Genomic DNA, 20,255 nt, shown 5'->3' on the forward strand with positions numbered 1-20,255 from the left:
AAGATTACACATAGAACAAACAAGAAGTAGTCAAGAACAATTTCTTTAATCATTTAATCCGTTACTTTATTTCAAAAAGAAAACACTATTAAGTGAAATTATATAATAAGAAAAAATTGAAAATCTGTAAAATTGCATTAACGTCAGCAAGCATCTATCTGTAACGTCAGCAAGCATCTATTTGTGAAGTGCAAGACTACCTGCTTGTCGCCAAAGGTTGAAAAAACTAATGCATTTGTATTTAGCGAGGGTACAACAAGTCTTCGGAGTATCGATGGGATATCAAATTTATCGCGCTTAAGAACATTAACGTTACAATATTGCAATAAAGATCTTGAAGGAATTGCTTCACTTGAACGCTTAGACGAAGTTAACCATTGAAATCAAGTCAAGATCGGTTTTGGAGAAACTGTTTTTTCTCTGGCATGTTGTGGAAGTGTATTCAAAAGGTAGTTTATCAAAGACATTTGGGACGAATCTATCGATGTATTGACTTTTACGACTAATCTCCGTAGCCCCAGTGGTCCATACTTCCCAAACTTCACAAAAGACAAAGCACGAAAATTGAAAACATTATAGACATTAAGTGCACATTGTTGGCCTAACCGACAAAAGCATACATAAAGAACAAGTCCTTACATACTAAATTAAAGCCGAGACACAGTACTCATGGCTTTGACATGGTGAAAAGAAGCATGAGTGAATCCTAAAGAAATTGAGAAGCCATAGTAGTAGTAACAAATGCGTTAAGTAGAGGACAGGTTGAGGTTATTACTTGAATCTTGCATTTGGCCGGTTAGACCTTCTCTAGGAACGTTTCGTAGTGTACTATGAGTTTATTTTAGGTTCGGCATTGTCTCAAGAAAGTACACGACTTGCTCCATCATTCTGTCCATGTCTCAAAGATCTTTGAAGGCAAGACGACCCTCATCCAGAGTAACGCGTAAATCAAGATCGTTAACCCCCACGTCGCAGCACGTTTAATAACCATTCAGTGACATCATCGCAACGAACAACGCCATGGTCACACATAAGAGAGAACTTGTTAACAGTGGAATCCAAAAACTCTATTCACGAAACCTAAAACCCCAACGAATCATCTGAAACCTTTCTTTCTCTGTAGTCATACGTCGTCGTACAAGTTGTCTGGTTTTTTTTTTTTTTTTCATGTGACAAAAAAACAATTTTTTTTTATTATTTACAAAAAAGGAATGTTATTTTCAAAGTAATAATAATTCAGAAAAACATAATTAAAAAAGAAAAAAGTTAAATATTTAGAATGTATATGTTAATTCAAGGAATTTACTTAATTATATTATTATGCATTTTACTAAAATTCATTATATGTGAAAAAAAGAAGTTCTTGAACGACAAAACAATGCATTTTGGGATGTTTTCTATATTTTTATTTTATTTTCTTAAACATCAAAAGCTAGTTTTCCTATCCATTGATAGCCTTTGATGTTTAAAAAAATAAAATATTATAGAAAATTTTCATTTTTTTTTTTAATTTTCGACAAAGCTATAGAAGTTTACATTTATGATAAATTGGTGTACATTACAAACAAACATTTATGGTAACAAGAATTTTTTAGTTATTGCTATTTTTGTCTTTGCTTTTGTGATATAAATATGTGTACGCACGCCAAAATAAACACACAAACACTCAAAGAGAGATAGACAAAAGACACAAAGGACATCATCACCATGTCAGAGAGACAGATTGTTAAGAAGATTTATGCAAATTTTGAGAACGACGGTGGTGCTGCTGCTGTTATTAGACAAGGCATTACCAAGTGAGTTTGCTTTTTTTATTGTTCATCAATTGTCTAACGTATAATGGCTTCTTCACCTTCAAGTTTCATTTAATTTTCTTGTTGCATGGTTAATTCAGGACAAACCATGAGTTATTGGACCCGTTCGTCTCGCTTTCTGAACTTTCCTGTAACATTCTTTTTACTTCCCCAATGTGTGAATTAAATTTTTGATTTTTTATGTTTACTTATTGTTTGTTCTGATTTGCTCTGTTTCTTGATTCAGTTTCACCTCCTGGTGGATTCAGAGATCATCCTCACAGAGGTCAAATTCACGCCTATTTTTTTCAGTTTTTTCTACGTACATCTGCTTAATTCCTCTAGTCTCTAATTTTTCTGATGTAATTGGATCAACTGTGTACACAGGTTTTGAAAGTGTGACATACATGTTGCAGGTGAGAACATATATCTTCAGCCATGATTTAAGCCAATAATAAAAAGCCTTTTTTACTTTTGCTTACTTGGATATCGATTTAACTTGTACAATATAGGGAGGCCTCATTCACCAAGACTGTAATGGTCATAGAGGTACAATCCAAGAAGGAGATGTTCAGGTGAAACAACAATAAACATAATTAAAAATACTCTTACTACTAAGCTTTCTTGTTGCATCCTTTTGATTTTGGTTATTATATTGCAGTGGACGACAGCAGGAAGAGGAATCATTCATTCTGAAATGCCTCAAGAAGAAGTTAACAGTCTCATTCAACTCTGGATCAACCTCCCTTACAGTCAAAAGATGTACAAAGAAAATTCTTCATGACAAAAGATTCTAGTTATATTCATCTTTTTCAATGTTTTAAGATCTGTTTTGTTTGGTTTATGACAGGATCTGGCCAAAAAACCGAGAAATACCGAATTCATATATTCCGAGAGCATGGGACAATGGAGTAGAGGTCAAAATCATAGCCGGAGAGTCGATGGGAGTCAAGTCTCCTTTCTACACAGAAACACCAATCATGTTCCTTGACGTTACGCTCGACCCAGGAGCTCAAACCCTCCAGACCATTCCAGAGTCATGGACTGCTTTCGCCTACCTTCTAGAAGGCGATGAAGGCGTGTTTAGCTCCTCGGACTCTTCCACAGTAGAAGCACACAATGTTGTGGTATTTGGAAGAGGGGATCAAGTTAGCGTGAAGAATACATCAAGCTCTAGGCCGTTGAGGTTCTTGTTGATTGCAGGGGAACCCATCGGCGAGCCTGTGGTTCAGCACGGGCCATTTGTGATGAACTCGCAGGCTGACATTGATATGACAATTGACGACTATCGCAATGCCAAGAATGGCTTTGAGATGGCTAAGTCTTGGAGGTCACAGTGAAGAGTTTGAAGCAATAACCAGAGACATGCACTTATATTTATTAGGTTTTTTTATCTTATCGCACACCGTTTTAATTATACATTCTATTTCTATATCTTACCATTGTCACGTAATAACAAAACACATGCTACGTTTTTAATAAATTGATTAACTATAGTTCAACTTCTTTCAGATTCACAATACATGTTTTATGATTTGAAGCTTAATTTTCTTTTTCGTCTTAGTGAACCAATATTTTTACTAGGATTAAAGAATAACTTTTCACAAAAGACAATGTCAAAAACCTTATTCCATATAAAAGGTTTTCCTATTTCTCAAGTTGTGTAGGCTTACGATTACAATATTTAATCTAATACCAAAGTATGGAAATAACCCAAATATACAACATTTATATGTTAATTACACAAATGAGCTCTGGCTCATAATACCCTCCCCCCCTCCCTCCCGCACAAGCTGGAGTATGAAGATCACGAATACCCAGTTTGAGAAAAAACTCATCGAACTCATTGCGACCAAGAACCTTCGTAAGAATATCAGCCAACTGAACCTTAGTCGAAACATGCTGAGGAGCAATAACACCTTTAACAATCTCATCTCGAATAAAATGACAGTCTGACTCAATATGTTTCGTCCTTTCATGAAAAACAGGATTTTTACTCATGTGAATAGCAGCCTCATTCTCGCAATGAAGTGGCACCGGAGCAGAACAATCAACACCCATGGAGAAAAGAACCTTCCGCAACCACAAAATCTCACACACAGTCTCTGACATGGCACGGTACTCTGCTTCAGCCAAAGAACGAGAGACGACATCCTGTTTCCGTGTCTTCCAAGAAATCGGAGATCCTCCCAATTGAATAAACCAGGCAGTTAGTGATCGCCGTTGCAATGGACAATTGTTATAATCAGCATCACACAAAGCCGAGAGACGAAGAACAGTACCAGCTCAGAGTAAAATACCCTGACTCGGATTACCCTTGAGGTAACATACAACACGAGAAGCTGCCTACCAATGTTCCACCTTCGGAGCAATCATGAACTGAGACAAAATATGGATTGCATAGGAGAGATCCAGTCGAGTAACAGCCAGATAAATGAGACGACCAACTAAACGTCGATAGCGAAAAGGATCAGGCAACAACTCACCATCTACTGTAGCCAAATGATGATTTTGTTCTATCGGATGAGACACCGGTTTGGCGCCAAGTAAACCCGTGTCGGACATAATATCAAGCGTGTACTTGCGTTGAGAGAGATACATACCTGTCGAATTTCGAGCAACTTCAATACCCAAAAAATACTTAGAGATACCAAGACCCTTCATATGAAAACAAGAACTTAAGTATTATTTAAAATCAGTGATGACCATAGATGAGCTCCCGGTAACAATAAGATCATCAACATAGACAAGGAAATGAATTCGACGATCATCGGCAGCAAATGTGAACAAAGAGTAGTCCTTTAATCTTTGAGTGAAACCATAGTCCTTAAGAGCAGTAGAAAGCTTTGAAAACCAGCAACGAGGCGCCTGTTTTAGACCGTAAAGAGAATTGTGTAAACGGCAGACTTGAGTTTTATCAGGTGTACGGAAACCCGAAGGAGGACGAATGAACACTTCTTCTTCCAAATCACCATGAAGAAAAGCATTATGGACATCCATTTGATGCACTTCTCAATCTTGAGAAACCGCAACTTCCAAAAAGGACCGCAACGTCGTCATCTTACAAACAGGTGCAAAAGTCTCCTTATAATCCAGACCCTCAGTCTGATTATTACCGATGATATATCATGGTTTTTAGGTGGTTTTAGCCATGATATAAGTCTTATTTATAGACTCTTTTTGGTATTTTTAGAGTCTTTTGAGTCTTTATAGGATTTAGCATGGATGGGAGCAAAATAGGAGGATTTGGAGCAAATTCAAGCATTGAGGCTAAGCTGTGAAGTTGGGAGACAAGTTCAGAGACTTGCATCGGTCGATGGAAGTGATGGTGTCGATTGATGCATCATCCAGCAGAAGAATCGGAAGTTTTCCCACAAGTTTTGAAGATTTACAAAGTTGCCCCAAAGTCTTCCATATTTGCATCATTAGTCTCTGAACGTTTTTAGGAATATAAATAGGATTTTTGGATCATTGTTTAGACCTAAGTTATTTTCAAATTTTATTTTCTGCTATCTTTTGAGAGAGAGACCTAGAGAGCTTTTTGGGAGAGACAAGAACTCAGCCCTGTTGAGAGAAGCTTTTCTAAACTCCTTTGTTCTTCTCTTTTGAATTTAATGATATCTATTTTATCCATGGTTTTTGTTTCATTAATCATGTCTGAGTAGATCTCTTGTTAGGTTCAGGGTTTTTCATAGGGTTTTTATGATTTATTAGATCTATTATTTTTAGGATTCTTTATCTTTCTAGATCTTCATCTTAGGTTGTTCTTCATATTAATTCTTGATTGATCACCTAGAGTTAATACCTAGGAAAATAAATTGATATGAGAATATAATTGATTTTCCTGATAACCTTTTGACGAGCAAAATTACTTTCTGCAAAGAGATTTGATTTAGTGATTTTGTGAACAATCTAAACTTGTTTTTAAAGCTGATTTATTACCTAGAATTTTGCAAAGAGATTTGGATTTTATGATTTTAAATTTAGATAATATTTGCAGTTAGAACTGATTTATTTTACAAAAGAGTTTAGAGTTCTAGATCTGATCTTAATTGCTTGAATCCTAATTTATTGATTGATTTAATATTTCATAAATTCCTGACAAAATCCCTAGGCCTAGCTTTTTAATTCCCTGAGTTTACAACACTTTTTAAATTTTGTTTTTGCATTGTTTTTAAATTAATATTTTGATTTAGCATAATTAAAAGATTATTAAATCTATTGTGTGATCTAGAGTCCTTGTGGATATGATCCCTAAATACTACAATGATCTCTTAATTTGAGAGAGTAGCTCTAGGGTAAATTTGAGCATATCAACCGAGAACAACAAGTCGAGCCTTGTAACGCTCAAGCGTTCCATCAGATCGGTATTTCAAAGTAAACACCCATTTGCAACCAAGAGCTTTCTTCCCTGGAGGCAAAGTTTCAACCGTCCATGTACCTTGGTCTTCAAGAGCAATGATTTCAACACGAACTGCTTCACGCCAATTTTCATCTTCGAAAGCCGCAACATATGTGCGAGGAATAACACCAGCAGTTATCGCAGCAAGAAACGCACGATGATGGACCGAGAACTGAGAACAATCAACATAAGAGTCAAGCGGATACCAACTAGATTCAAATAAAACATCATCATGCTCCAAATGAGTCGTGTTAGTCACATAACAATCAAGACGTTTAGACTTAAACTTTGGACGACATCCTCTTCCCATAGGAACAGCATCCTCATCATCATCAACAGAAGAGATAATACACTCATAAGTCTCAGCAGAGACATCGGGAGATACAGGGGATGTCGGAGAAAGAGAAACCTCACTCTCCGGTAAAGACGGCGTAGGACTCACAGGAGGAGATGCCGGAGAAGAGACATCCGGTATAATAGGATCAGTTGTGATCCCCGAGACCTCAACCCGAGGACTATCAGCCAACGCAGTAGGCAGAGTCGGAACCAAAACCCGCGCAAAAAAAATCATCCTCGTCGTCCGGTATATGAGGACGAGGAGTCAATGTAGTCAATGGGATAGGAGACTCCAAAGGAACCTCAGCAAAAGGATATTCATTCTCAAGAAACACAACATCACGAGATGTAGAAATCGCACCATTCTCAAGATCATATATCTTCCAACCCTTCTTCCCGTAAGGGTAACCAAGAAAAACAGAACGATTGCTCCGAGAAGCAAACTTATCGCCGCCATGACGTTGATTATGAGCATAGCATAACCAACCAAACACGCGTAAATGATTCATAAGCGGTGGTCTGTTGTAGAGTATCTCGAAAGGAGTCTTACCTTGTAAAACCACCGTAGGCGTTCTATTAATTAAATAACCTGCCGTAAGAACACAATAGCTCCAAAACTCCACCGGAAGGTGAGCCTGAAACCGCAAAGCCCGTGCAACATTAAGGATGTGTCGATGCTTCCGTTCGACTCTCCCGTTCTGTTGTGGTGTACCAACACAAGAAGTCTCGTGAATTATGCCTCTCTCGCGGAAAAAACCACCGAGACTCAGAAACTCGGATCCATTATCACTTCTAATAGTTTTTACTTGCTTGGCGAACTGCCGTTCAACCATAGAAATGTAGTCACGCAAAGTAGAAGCAGTATGAGACTTGTTTGGCAACAAATAAAGCCACACAGCACGAGAATAATCATCAACAATGGTGAGAAAAAATCGAGAGCCACAGATTGTCGTTGTCCGATACGAACCCCATAAATCACAATGAACTAGATCAAAAACCGCAGAATTTTTATTATTGCTAATGGAAAAGAGTCTCGTGTTTGCTTGGAACGAATACAAACGTCACATGTTTTGGAATCAAAAACATTACTACAACTACTAGAATCGGAAAACTGCATCAGCTCCATGGTCGTGGACGAGGGGTGTCCCAAACGACGGTGCCATACATCCTTAGGTTGCTGATCCAAAGCTCGTGTCACCGCTGTAAAAGCCATCCCTCGGTAAAAATACAGACCATTGTCTTGTTCACCCGCTCCAATCACCGTCTGTGTGATGCGGTCCTGAACAACACAAATCTTATCAGATATCTGAAAGATACAGCTCCTATCTCTAGTTATGTGAGAAACCGATATAAGATGACATTGCAACCCATCAACAAAAAAACACATTCAGTAACCGAAGATGAGACCCAAGAGAAATCTTCCCTTTCTTAGTCGAAATAGTGAACCGACCATCCGGCAATTTGATGAACATAGGTGCCATACCACAAACATCCAAGAGAAAATCAAGACTACCCGTCATGTGATTCGATGCACCGGTGTCAATGATCCAAGATTCAATGAAAAACTTACCCGAAAGGTGATCATTAGTACTAGCATTCCTTGTATTCAGCATATCCTTTAGCTTTATCCACTCTTGATCACTCAAACCACTAAACCCCACACGATCTGCCTCCATGATCGATGTAGAGCCCACAAACGCCGGTGACGAAGTCGTGACATGATGGACTTGTGGCGTCTCAACACGCTTTGGAGGAATAGTTGCCACCCGACGATCGACAGTGGAAGTGCCAGGACCACCTGGCAGAATGTTGGGCAGTTTAGAACGTGGCCGATCGCCCCACCACCATGGATAACCGATCTTGCGAAAACAATGATCAGCTAAATGGCCTTTCCGTCCACAGCTCGTACATAACGCAGACGGATCACGCAATTGTGATGACGTAGCCATACGAGCAGCACTTTGAACAGCGAAACTAGCTCCTTCATTTCGTGCTTCCAACAATCGACGAGCGCACTTAGATTCCTCATCTTGCGAGACAACCTGATATGCCTCATCAACAGATGGAAGTGGGTCACAGGAAAGAAGAGAAGACTTGACAGTCCCAAACAGACTTTCATCAAGCCCCATCAAAAATTGATGCAGCTTATCTTCTTCCCGTTCTTTCGCAATTTCTTAAACCGTCTTGGCACGTTGAAGATCCGCAAGACTCGTCCATAGCTTGGTCAGCTTTCCATAATATGCCCCAACAGCCGATCCTTTTTGCTGACAATTTGCCAACTCAGTTTTAATACGTTGTACACTCTGTCCATTCTTCACAGAAAACCGCTTTCATGATGAGACAAAGAGCTGCTCAAATCCGGTGCTACCGTGAGTCTGATCCAAGAGACCACCATTGCATTATTTGCCCACCAGTCTTCAAGATCATCAGAATCATCATTAGGTTGAGGGATAGTACCATCCACAAAACCAAATTTCTTTCTTGCCCGTAAAGCAAGTCGAAGATTCATTGCCCACTCATCATAGTTAGGGCCACGAAGTTGTGGTTGTGAAATCACAGACCCGGGATTACCTCCAGCAGAGAGATCATACGGATCGATCCGACGCCGTGCCGACTCAACCCGTGCCTTGGATCTGAAAGACAGAGAAGAACTCATCTTAGAAACAGAGTCTTCCTCTGACATGATTTAAGATATGTATACCGACAGAATGATCAAGTATACTAAGGTCAAGGAAAAGAGAAAACAAAAACGAAGATTTAAGCTTTAACAAGTATGGGTATAGAGGATCGAAGAACCTAAAATTTTAGGTTTAGCTCTGATACCATGTCAAAAACCTTATTCGGTATAAAAGGTTTTCTTATTTCTCAAGTTGTGTAGACAATGCCTTATATACGATTACAATATTTAACCTAATACCAAAGTATGGAAATAACCCAAATATACAACATTTATATGTTAATTACACAAATGAGCCCTGGCTCATAATAGACAAAGCAAAGCTTATACAGAAAATTAACTGAAAAAAAAAGACATTAAAAAGACATTAAGCTCGCATATAATTCTATAGTATAATAATAATTTCATGAATAAATTAGTAACTATATAAATAATTAATATAATTGTAATTTCTTATCTATTTTTGTTAATGAAAAAGTATTTCACAAGAATATTTATTTAAATTTAAAGTTCAAGTTTTGATGTACATATTTTTATGCATAACTAAAAACACTATTTATTTATTAATATTTTTTTGCTTTATGACATATATGAACTTATTTTTATTTATTTGTTATTTCTAGTCATGATTATTTATTGTATAATTTATAAATTTTTTATTAATCAATCATGAAAGCGGATTTTAAGGTGTCCTGCATCATTTATGGAGTTATCTACAACATAGTGCGTTTTCCATTTTATCAGGCATGAAAAAAAATAAACTTGATTGGTGTAGTTATTATGGATTTCTTTTTTTGGAAATATGTCCAGCTTATTTAGGTCACCATTCATGGTTTAAATGGCGTACGAAGGAGTGTTATTAATGAACTTGATATCTTACTCTCTATAATCATTGCTCACATCTTGTCAATATTATTGTATATTTTTATTTATTGGTAGCATGCATAAAGCTGAATTCCCACTAAAGCTGAAATCCTTTTGTCCCGCTTATTTAGGTCACCATTCATGGCCTTAGAGGAAACTACCACATTCTATATAAAACTTTTCTAAAATACCACATTTGAAATATCTTTTTTAACCTACCACAAATCAACTTTTGTCAGATAATAGAAAGACGAAACTGTCCCGGTAGAGAGATAAACTTTCTTGTTTTTGATTTGACATGGGACCTAGAATGACATGAATTAAAAAAATATAAAAATAAATAAAAGAAAAAATTGACGATGGAGATATTTATCTGTTTTTTTTTTGGACCAAAGGACAAATCATTATTGTCCGTGAGATTTGTTAAAATAACATAAGACGGTGGACAAAATTTGGTTCTGTGGACAATGTGTGCTTCATAGACAAGTTGAGGAGTACAAACTTGTCCATTAGCTTAAAGTACTTCAGTACATAGATAAATAAAGGACTACTTGTCCATCTTTTGTGCGAGTTTAAAACTGGTCCACCGAGTTACTACAAAAGTTGTCTACAAATTTTTTTGTGAATCATCTAGTGCATGAAAAAATTAATAGAGGAAAAATAGAAGTTTTGGGCAAGTGTAAAACTTGTCTATCGAGTAAATAAAGTATTGTCTTTGTAAATAACTTGTCGATGACAAGATTAATAGTGGACAACCTGGTGCATTTAATTGGTCCATCAGCTGAATCCCCTAATTCAAATCGTCTATCAAATGAACATAGTTATGATTGGTCTACTATAAAGAGACAAATTTCATATTAGAACAAGTCTAAAAAGAGACCTCAACACAAGGTAAGCTGGAATCGCCATCAAGGTGATCCAATATAGTCAAATTCCAATCCAAGAGCAAGAAAATTTTTAATCCTTGCTTGTGCTCCAAACAAATCGGTCTTGCAAGGAGGAGAGGAAGACTCGCCGGCGACGAATGGTTAGATCTGGTAATGAATGTAAGACTGACGACAAAACTAAAGGCAAAGACCAAGAGATAAATATGAGGAGGCGATCTGGCGGTTCCGGTTGGTCCGGCAAAAGAGCTCCAACGATGACGGTGGCAAGAAGAGCTCCGGTTGTCCTTTGGTTCTGTGGGTGTAAATTTTTTGGAAAGAAAAATTAAAACATATGACAGGAAAAGAGGTTTTTTTGTGTTTCGATTTTGTGAATTTGGAGAGATATGAAGACCATTAATGGAAGAAGGAAGAGATAAGTGTTAGTTCGTTCACTTTATTTTGGAATTGGTCTGACACAAAAGTTGAAAAAGCAAAACAAAAAACAAAATCGAAATTCTTTTTTTTTTTAATAAAAAATAATAATAATAAGGGTTGTTTTAGTCTTTCACTATTATGCTTGTGGTATTACTGGAAATGAGTTAGTAAATGTGGTAGAATCGTTGAGTTTGGTTTTGGAATACGGTATAATTGTTGAAAAAACTCTTTCCTCTATGTCTATTCCCTCAACCATTTAAATATTAATATTTACCTATGTCCAATAATCTAGTTAGTTGGTTCTCTCTATATATCTGCAAATATAAATTGGTCACATAATAAGTACTACTAGTCTACCACTCTCTGAGATTTTGGTGGGATCGCTGTGACTAGACTACCGGTTCAAACTCAATTGGTTCACAGTAATTGTTTTTTCCATCCATTACACTACTAAACTCAACCATATTTAATCATTACAAAGCACATATATATATTTTTCTAAAAACATTTGGCTGAAAAAGCAGTGAACGTTAAAATGGGTGAATTTATTTTTTTTCTTCATGATTTATGCTTGTATTTAATTTAGGGAAATTGGCAATAGTAACTAAGAAAAAAAACCCAAAATTTAATAACTAACTACTCAACCATATACCTAATATATTTTCTATACAATATACAATATATACCATATTAACCCTACTATATCCACCCTTACCACCACCAACCACACTCCTCTCTACTTCCTAACAACCACCTCTACCACCATCACACCACCTCCAACCACTGGACCATCGCCGAAAAACTGCCAGAAAACCATCGAAGTACCCCGGAAACCGCTGGAAATCGCCAGAAAACACCGGAACTCCGTCAAAAACCACCGGAAAACCACCGGAGCACCGCCGAAACACTGCCGGACCACCAACACCGCCATCCACCCCTATCCACCACTACCCTTAAACCATAAAACCTAAAATTGTAATTTACCTTACCCTTGATCCTAATTTTTTCTAATTTTTTCAAATAGATGGTTATATTATTTGTTAGTTTTTCTTTTTGGTTATTCAGCAAATTCACCCTTTAATTTATCGGAATCAGCTTTTTTTTTTTGCAAACTCTGAATCAGCATATAAACTATTTAATATTATAAATTAAAATTGTAATAAAGTAAGGACACCAAAATTATTAATTATGTTATAAAATATAATTGTGATTAATCCATCACAAGACACATGTCATGACACTTGTTCATGTAATATTACACAACACACCACTTGTCTTTTGTAGTTCACCACTTCATTACCAACTGTATAAGTGTGTGACTCATGTCTTTTGGAGTTCACTATAAATAAGGTGTTGTAAGAAGAGTGAGATAATAGAAATTGTTTTTTAATCAAAAAAAGTCTCTCTCACTCTCGTGGCTTCTCCTCCCTCTCTCACTTTATTATTTCTTGATCTCTTTACAAAGTATTACAAACACATTAACTGTTTTGTAGTTATAGTTTACTTCACGTTATCAGCACGAACGACTCTCGATCTGGTTACAAGTTTGAGCATAAGCGATTTGCGATCCGTCATAAGTTTGAGGTAACATTTAAGTTATGTTAAATTTGTTTAAATTTAATTTAATTTAATTAGTTTATATGCATATTACTATATGTATTATTTATAGAGTAAAAAAAAAACTATACATTCATTCTTGATCTAATGGTAGGCTATGCCTCCTTGATCATTTTGATCTACATTCTTGATTTAATGGTAGGTTCTGCCTCCTTGATCATATGTTCAGATCTATATATTTTAAATCATATGGAAGGCTATGCCTACTAAAATGATTGTTTTAATTTATGAATATATTTTATAGCTTATAATTTTGTTTTATAGTTTATATTTATTGCTAAAACAAGATTTTACAAAATTATTTCATAAAATTTTACATTTAACAAATTGTCTTATTATTTATATAGTAATCATGTCAAACTTGGCAAATCTTGAATTCGCCGCCCTTGATGTCTCTGGAAAAAATTATATGACATGGGCATTAGATGTAAAATTCTATCTAAAAGGGAATGGGCTTCTCAAAACCCTTGATCCGTCAGAAACGGGTTTAGAAGAGGAAAAAGCAAGAACCACGATGTTCTTGCGTCACCATCTCCATGATGGTTTAAAAAATGAATACATCACGAGAGAAAATCCTGCAGATCTCTGGATCGCGCTCAAGGATAGGTTTGATCACCAAAAGTATGTGATCTTACCAAAAGCCAAACATGAATGGCTAAACCTGAGGTTTCAGGATTACAAAAGTGTAAGTGAGTACAATTCCGCTTTGTTCGGGATCACTTCAAGGATGGCTCTCTGCGGAGAAGAAGTTTCTGATTATGATATGATCGAGAAAACATTCCAAACTTTCCATCCTTCAAATGTACTCTGCAGCAACAATATCGAGAAAGTGGGTATACTTGATATTCTGAATTGATGCAAGTTCTGCATGTTGTTGAACAAAATAATGAGCTCGTGATGATAAATCTTCAAACCCGTCCAACTGGATCAGCTCCACTTTCAGAAGTGAATGTTGCTACATCCAGCTATAATAATTGGCAAGGACGAGGACGTGGAAGCGGACGTGGTCGAGGCCGTGGTCATGGTCGTGGAGAAGGTCGTGGACAAGGAAAAGGAAGAGGTTTCTCTCCTAATGACTTCAACGCAAGAAAAACCAATAAGCATCTTCAAATCAATAATGTTGGTCGCCTTATAAAGAAACAAGGTGAAAGTACTTGTTATAGATGCGGCATGAAAGGACATTGGTATCAGACCTGTCGTATTCCAAAACATTTGGCCGATCTGTACCAAGCATCCCAAAAGGCAAAAGAAAGGGATGTTGAGACCAACCTCATCTATGATGAAGCTGGACCTTCTTTCCATGGCCTAAACGATGAACCCCATCTTGATATAGCAGATTTTCTCGCTGGTAATGAAAACAGAAAATCATGCGAATATGGCCGATATGCCATGATATGCTTTGTCATAGTTTGATATGTACTTAATGTTTATAAAATATCTTTTTGGATAACAGTTTTATTATAATATATAATAAGCTTTTTTGTAAGACTTTCTGTTATTTTATTAATGTTTATTTTATAAATATTTTATTTCAGAAAATGTTAAATTTTGAGATTGAGGATGGAGATATGTGTCTAGCAGACAGTGCTACGACGCACTCAATACTTAAAGAGAAAAAATATTTCTCCTCTCTCAAAATAAAAGACTTCGCTAGAAGCGTGAGCACTATATGTGGTAATGCAAAGATTAGTATAGGCTCTAGAAAAGCCAATTTTTCAATGCCAAGGGGAACAAATTTTAAAATTGATGCATTATATTGCCCTAAGTCTCATAGAAACTTGATTAGTTTCCGAGATATCCGAAGAAATGGGTATCATATAGAGACTCTGAATAAGAATGACATTGAATACCTTTGCATAACATCTAAAGAGAAACATATATTGGAAGAATTGCCAATGTTATCTTGTGGATTGTATTGCACAAGAATAACTAATTTTGCATCTTATGTTACAGTAAACTCTAAGTTTACTAGTACATTTAAGATATAGCATGAAAGACTTGGACATCTTGATTCAATCATGATGCGAAAAATTGTGCAAAATTCTAATGGCCATCCATTAAAGAACCAAAAGATTTTTAGATCTGATGAGTTTTCATGTGATGCATGTTCTCAAGGAAAACTCATAATTCAGCCATCGCCAGCCAAAGTTGGGAATGAATCACCAATGTTCTTAGAGAGAATACATGGTGATATATGTGGATCTATCCACCCTTCATGCGGACCGTTTCATTATTTTATGGTACTGATTGACGCATCTAGTAGATGGTCAAATGTGTGTCTATTGACAACACGAAACACGACCTTCGCAAAATTCATTGCCCAAATAATCAGGTTGAAAGTTCAATTCCCTGATTATGCCATAAAGAAAGTCAGGCTTGATAACGCTGGTGAATTCACTTCACAAGCTTTCAATGACTATTGTATGTCAATAGGAATCGATGTGGAGCATCTGGTTCCTCATGTTCATACACAAAATGGCATGGCTGAATCTTTGATTAAACGGCTACAACTTATTGCCAGACCGTTAATATTGAGAACTAAGCTCCCAATTTCTATATGGGGTCATGCTATATTGCATGCTGCGGCATTGGTCAAAATACGACCAAGCGCATATAATAACTATTCCCCTTTACAATTAGCATCTGGCCAAGAGCCAAACATATCCTATCTCCGTATTTTTGGATGTGCGGTTTATGTTCCTATAGCCCCACCGCAAAGAACAAAAATGGGACCACAAAGGAGATTGGGTATATATGTCGGTTATGCATCACCGAGTATAATTCGATATCTTGAACCGCAAACTGGTGATATGTTTACGGCACGTTTTGCCGATTGCCATTTTAATGAAGATGAATTTCCAGCATTAGGGGGAAGAATTAAACAAGTACCAAAATATATTACATGGTATACACCATCTTTGATATATCTTGATCCCCCTACAAATCAAGGTGAACTGGAAGTTCAGAAAATTGTACATTTACAAAGTTTGGCAAATCAATTACCAGATGCGTTCATAGATACAAAAAGGGTGACAAATTCATATATCTCTGCTGCAAATGCACCATCAAGAGTTGAAATTCCTAGAGAGGAACTTGATGGAAGCAAAGCTAATGAATCTAAGGTTCAATTGAAACGGGGGAGGCCAATGGGCTCTAAAGATAAAAATCCCCAGAAAAAAAAAAGAAAATGGGAGATGAAAAGTTACAAGAAGAACCAAATAAAGAGAAAAGTCCTCAGGATGATATAGAAAATTATGAGGTTTCTATTAATTATGCCAAAATGGAATGGTATGGTATAGAGATGAAATCGATGATGATAATGGAATATTCTCTTTTTCTGTATCTAAAGAGATCGATCATGAAAAAGACGATCCAGATCCAAGTCCGTATCATAATGCCAACATAGGCCTGTGTGGGAGAAATGGAAAAAGGTATGCAACTTGAGTTGCTCTCCCTCAATAAAAGAAATGTCTTTGGACCTCTTGTCACTGCATCTAAAGATGTAAAACCTTTTGGTTGCAAGTGGGTATTTGTGCGAAAAAGAAATGAGAAAGATGAAATCACAAGATATAAAGCCCGACTTGTTGCACAAGGTTTTTCTCAAAGACCTGGAGTTGATTATGAAGAAACATATTCTCCAGTCATGGATGCAATTACATTCAGGTACTTAATGAGCCTAACGGCTTCTAAGAATTTAGAAATGTACCTTATGGATGTAGTGACAGCATATTTAAATGGATCATTGGATAATGATATATACATGAAAATCCCATAAGGATTTAAGATTCTTGAGGCATTAGACTCTAAGCCTAATGAAATTTGTGCAATCAAATTACAGCGATCACTTTACGGATTAAAACAATCTAGGCGCATATGGTATAATCGCTTAAGCGAATACCTGTTGAAGAAATGGCATGTTAATAATGAAATATGCCTATGCGTTTTTATAAAGAAATCTCCATCGGGATTTGTGATCATTGCTGTATATGTTGATGATCTGAACATAATTGGAACTCAAAAGGAGATTTATGATGCAAGAATTCATATGAAAGAAGAGTTTGAAATGAAAGATCTTGGAAAGACAAAATTCTGTCTCGGGCTTCAAATAGAGCATTTGCAAGATAGAATATTTGTGCATCAATCAAATTATACGAAAAAGATTTTAAAGCGCTTTAATATGGACAAAGCGACTCCTTTGAGTACTCCAATGGTCAATAGATCTCTGAATGTCGATCGTGATCCATTCAGACCTTGTGAAAATAACGAGAAAATACTTGGTCCCGAAGTACCTTATATGAGTGCTATCGGTGGACTCATGTATCTTGCAAATTGCACTAGACCGGATATTGTATTTGCTACGAATCTACTTGCAAGATACAACTCATCTCCTACTCGCAGGCATTGAAATGGGATAAAACATATTCTCCGTTATCTTCAAGGTACGATTGACTCGGGATTATTCTATCCTAGAAACTCTTTGGTTGGTCTAGTTGGTTTTGCAGATGCAGGATATTTATCAGATCCACATAAATCCTGATCCCAAACTGGATATGTTTTCACAATTGGAGGAACTGCAATCTCATGGCGCTCACAGAAACAGACTTTGGTCGCCACTTCCTCAAATCATGCAGAAATAATTGCTCTTCATGAAGCATCGAGGGAATATGTATGGCTCAGATCAATGACTAACCACATGCAAGAATCGAGTGGAATAGTCACCAGTAAAGAGCCAACAATATTATTTGAAGACAATGCTGCTTGTGTCGCCCAAATCAAAGAAGGTTACATAAAACATATACCTCCAAGATTTTTCTCCTACACACATGAACTAGAGCAAAAGAAGGAAGTTGATATCCAACATATCCGTTCAAGTGACAATGCGGCAGATCTATTTACAAAGGCGCTTCCGACTACCACATTCAGAAAGCATATTCACTGTATTGGAATGCGTCATCTACGAGATCTATGAAGAAAGATTATACATATCTTTTCGAGGGGAAGATTACGTTACTATACTCTTTTTCCTTTGTCATGGTTTTTATCCCAATGGGTTTTTCCGTGACAAGGTTTTTAATGAGGTAGTACGTAACTTGTCAATGGTGATGGATAATCAAGGGGGAGTGTTATAAAATATAATTGTGATTAATCCATCACAAGACACATGTCATGACACTTGTTCATGTAATATTACACAACACACCACTTGTCTTTTGTAGTTCACCACTTATCATTACCAAATGTATAAGTGTGTGACTCATGTCTTTTGGAGTTCACTATAAATAAGGTGTTGTAAGAAGAGTGAGATAATAAAAGTTGTTTTTGATCAAAGAAAGTCTCTCTCACTCTCGTGGTTTCTCCTCCCTCTCTCACTTTATTATTTCTTGTTCTCTTTACAAAGTATTACAAACACATTAAGAGTTTTGTAGTTATAGTGCACAACAAATTATACCTTTTTGTCAGTAATAGCCTTTTTGATTATTTTTTTTATAAATAAAAAAACATTTACCAACCCGTACCTACGTATTATGTTATAATCTTACTAACCCCAAACATATTCAACCGTTACAACGGTATATTTTAAAACAATGAAAAATAGAAATTTGTTTTGGCTAAAAACTATAAATATTTTGCTGTAAAAATTAAAATAAAATTTTAAAAAAAATCTCTAAGAGTTCAAATGGATTAATTTCTCTATAGTGTATATATTTGTCTTCATGGTGTGTGTGTAGATAGATATACACATATACTCAGTTTCTGTCTCCACACATACATATAGCCTTTTGTGAGCTAGTGAGATGAGTAGGTTTGTAAATTGAGATTTTAATAAATTTTAGTTGTAGTTACTTTGTCAGATTCATTGAATAAATATTCAATCAATATAGTAAACCAACCCATATTAATAAATAATAAATACAGCAAAATTAATAAACTTGGTCCAAACACTTTGACCCAACTCATTTTCTGAATATAATAACAAATACACAAATTTTAGTAATCAAAAAATTTAAAAATTTAAAATTGCAATAAAGACAACCATAACCGATCATTACAAAACAAAACAAAAAATCAGAAAGAACATTTTATAACCATAAAAATGGGTAAATTCCTACTATATATTTTCCCTTGTGCTGCATGCATACACGTAATAGATCCGGTTATGTTTCCATAGTATACAAACGTAGCCTTTTATGGCGGGAGATAGCTAGGTTAATTGTGTCAATTGGAATTTAATAAACTTGGCATATTTATTTACTCCATTGGAATGAGCTGATAAAACATAGAGATGTTTATATAGTTGATACTAAATACACCAAATGTATTAATTAACCAATTTATTTACTCCATCGAAACAAAAAGTAGTTGATACTAAATACACCAAATGTATTAATTAACCAATTTTGTCATTGGTCCAAATATTTTGATATCCCAAATAAAGTTGTAGTCTCTCATCCATATTGTTGTGCTATGATGGTAGATTTTGTTTCTATCGTTAAGCCGATAACAAATATCAAAATATTATTGTAGTTGCGAGGATACAATTATGTATAATAATACTTCCGTTAGAGAGTGTCTGATTTCAAAGACATTACTTTATCCACGTCTATGTTATCGCTTTGTCAAGGTCAAACTAATTATGGTCAAATTAACAATGTCTACATCATCAGTTCCTATCAAGCGTGCCATGACGTACAGTGAACCATGATATTCCCAAGTTGGCTGCAAGCCTGCAACCATGGTAGGCGGGAAAATAACCGTACGCATGGCGTCAGATTCTGAAATTACTCGTTTTTTGTTCATGTACAAGGTAGTTAAAAAATTTAATCATGTTTAAGAATATTTGAATTCTCCAGGCTTTCTTTAGGAACAATACACAAAAAAAATCTGAAGCGATCGACAACTCACATGGAAGTCGTTGGAATTTTTTTAACATAATAATATGTTTTGACTAATCAATAATCCGTTATTTGTATATACGTTCTGATCATTGGAGATACGAACATTCGACGATCCTATATGGAGATGCGAGATCACAAGAATAAGAGAAACGCGTACATTTATAAACGAACTTATAATAACTAATCCTGATTGAAAACGCACATGTTATGTTTTATTTTTTAAGGCAAAAGTTACATTAATTTCAGCTAATCCAAATTTTATTAATTGACAATATGTCTTCAGTTGATTGTGGTTATATTAACATATTAACCGATGGTAACTGTTGGAATAATGAATTGTGGTTATATGAAAGAAAAGAATAACAATAA

At 35.8% G+C, this 20,255-nt stretch overlaps 3 protein-coding genes across 3 annotated transcripts; all 3 read left to right on the forward strand.

Moving 5' to 3' along the window:
• Positions 1-1,656: 1,656 nt before the first annotated feature.
• On the forward strand, positions 1,657-3,289 carry LOC104774085 (putative pirin-like protein At3g59260). The gene is made up of 7 exons (XM_010498748.3): positions 1,657-1,796; positions 1,895-1,944; positions 2,041-2,079; positions 2,181-2,209; positions 2,306-2,368; positions 2,455-2,555; positions 2,644-3,289. Exons 1-7 carry the CDS (start codon positions 1,708-1,710, stop codon positions 3,131-3,133), a joined length of 861 nt encoding a protein of 286 aa, XP_010497050.1. The 5' UTR covers positions 1,657-1,707; the 3' UTR covers positions 3,134-3,289.
• Positions 3,290-13,342: 10,053 nt separating this feature from the next.
• Positions 13,343-13,846, forward strand: LOC147940175 (uncharacterized). Its single transcript, XM_087461183.1, has one exon. The coding sequence runs from the start codon at positions 13,343-13,345 to the stop codon at positions 13,844-13,846; it is 504 nt and encodes a 167-aa protein (XP_087317309.1).
• Positions 13,846-14,403, forward strand: LOC147940176 (uncharacterized). The gene has a single exon (XM_087461185.1). The coding sequence runs from the start codon at positions 13,846-13,848 to the stop codon at positions 14,401-14,403; it is 558 nt and encodes a 185-aa protein (XP_087317311.1).
• Positions 14,404-20,255: the final 5,852 nt, after the last annotated feature.

This window comes from Camelina sativa, chromosome 8 (assembly GCF_030686135.1).
Source record: "Camelina sativa cultivar CO46 ecotype springtype chromosome 8, ASM3068613v1".
NCBI classification, from domain to species: domain Eukaryota; kingdom Viridiplantae; phylum Streptophyta; class Magnoliopsida; order Brassicales; family Brassicaceae; genus Camelina; species Camelina sativa.

Bases quoted from the DNA above. Each gene is read 5' to 3' on its own strand.
- LOC147940175 (XM_087461183.1), top strand. From the start codon at position 13,343: ATGTCAAACTTGGCAAATCTTGAATTCGCCGCCCTTGATGTCTCTGGA.
- LOC104774085 (XM_010498748.3), top strand. From the start codon at position 1,708: ATGTCAGAGAGACAGATTGTTAAGAAGATTTATGCAAATTTTGAGAAC. The intron at 2,210-2,305 runs GTGAGAACATAT...TGTACAATATAG, and splicing joins GTGTGACATACATGTTGCAG to GGAGGCCTCATTCACCAAGA. The intron at 2,369-2,454 runs GTGAAACAACAA...ATTATATTGCAG, and splicing joins TCCAAGAAGGAGATGTTCAG to TGGACGACAGCAGGAAGAGG.
- LOC147940176 (XM_087461185.1), top strand. From the start codon at position 13,846: ATGCAAGTTCTGCATGTTGTTGAACAAAATAATGAGCTCGTGATGATA.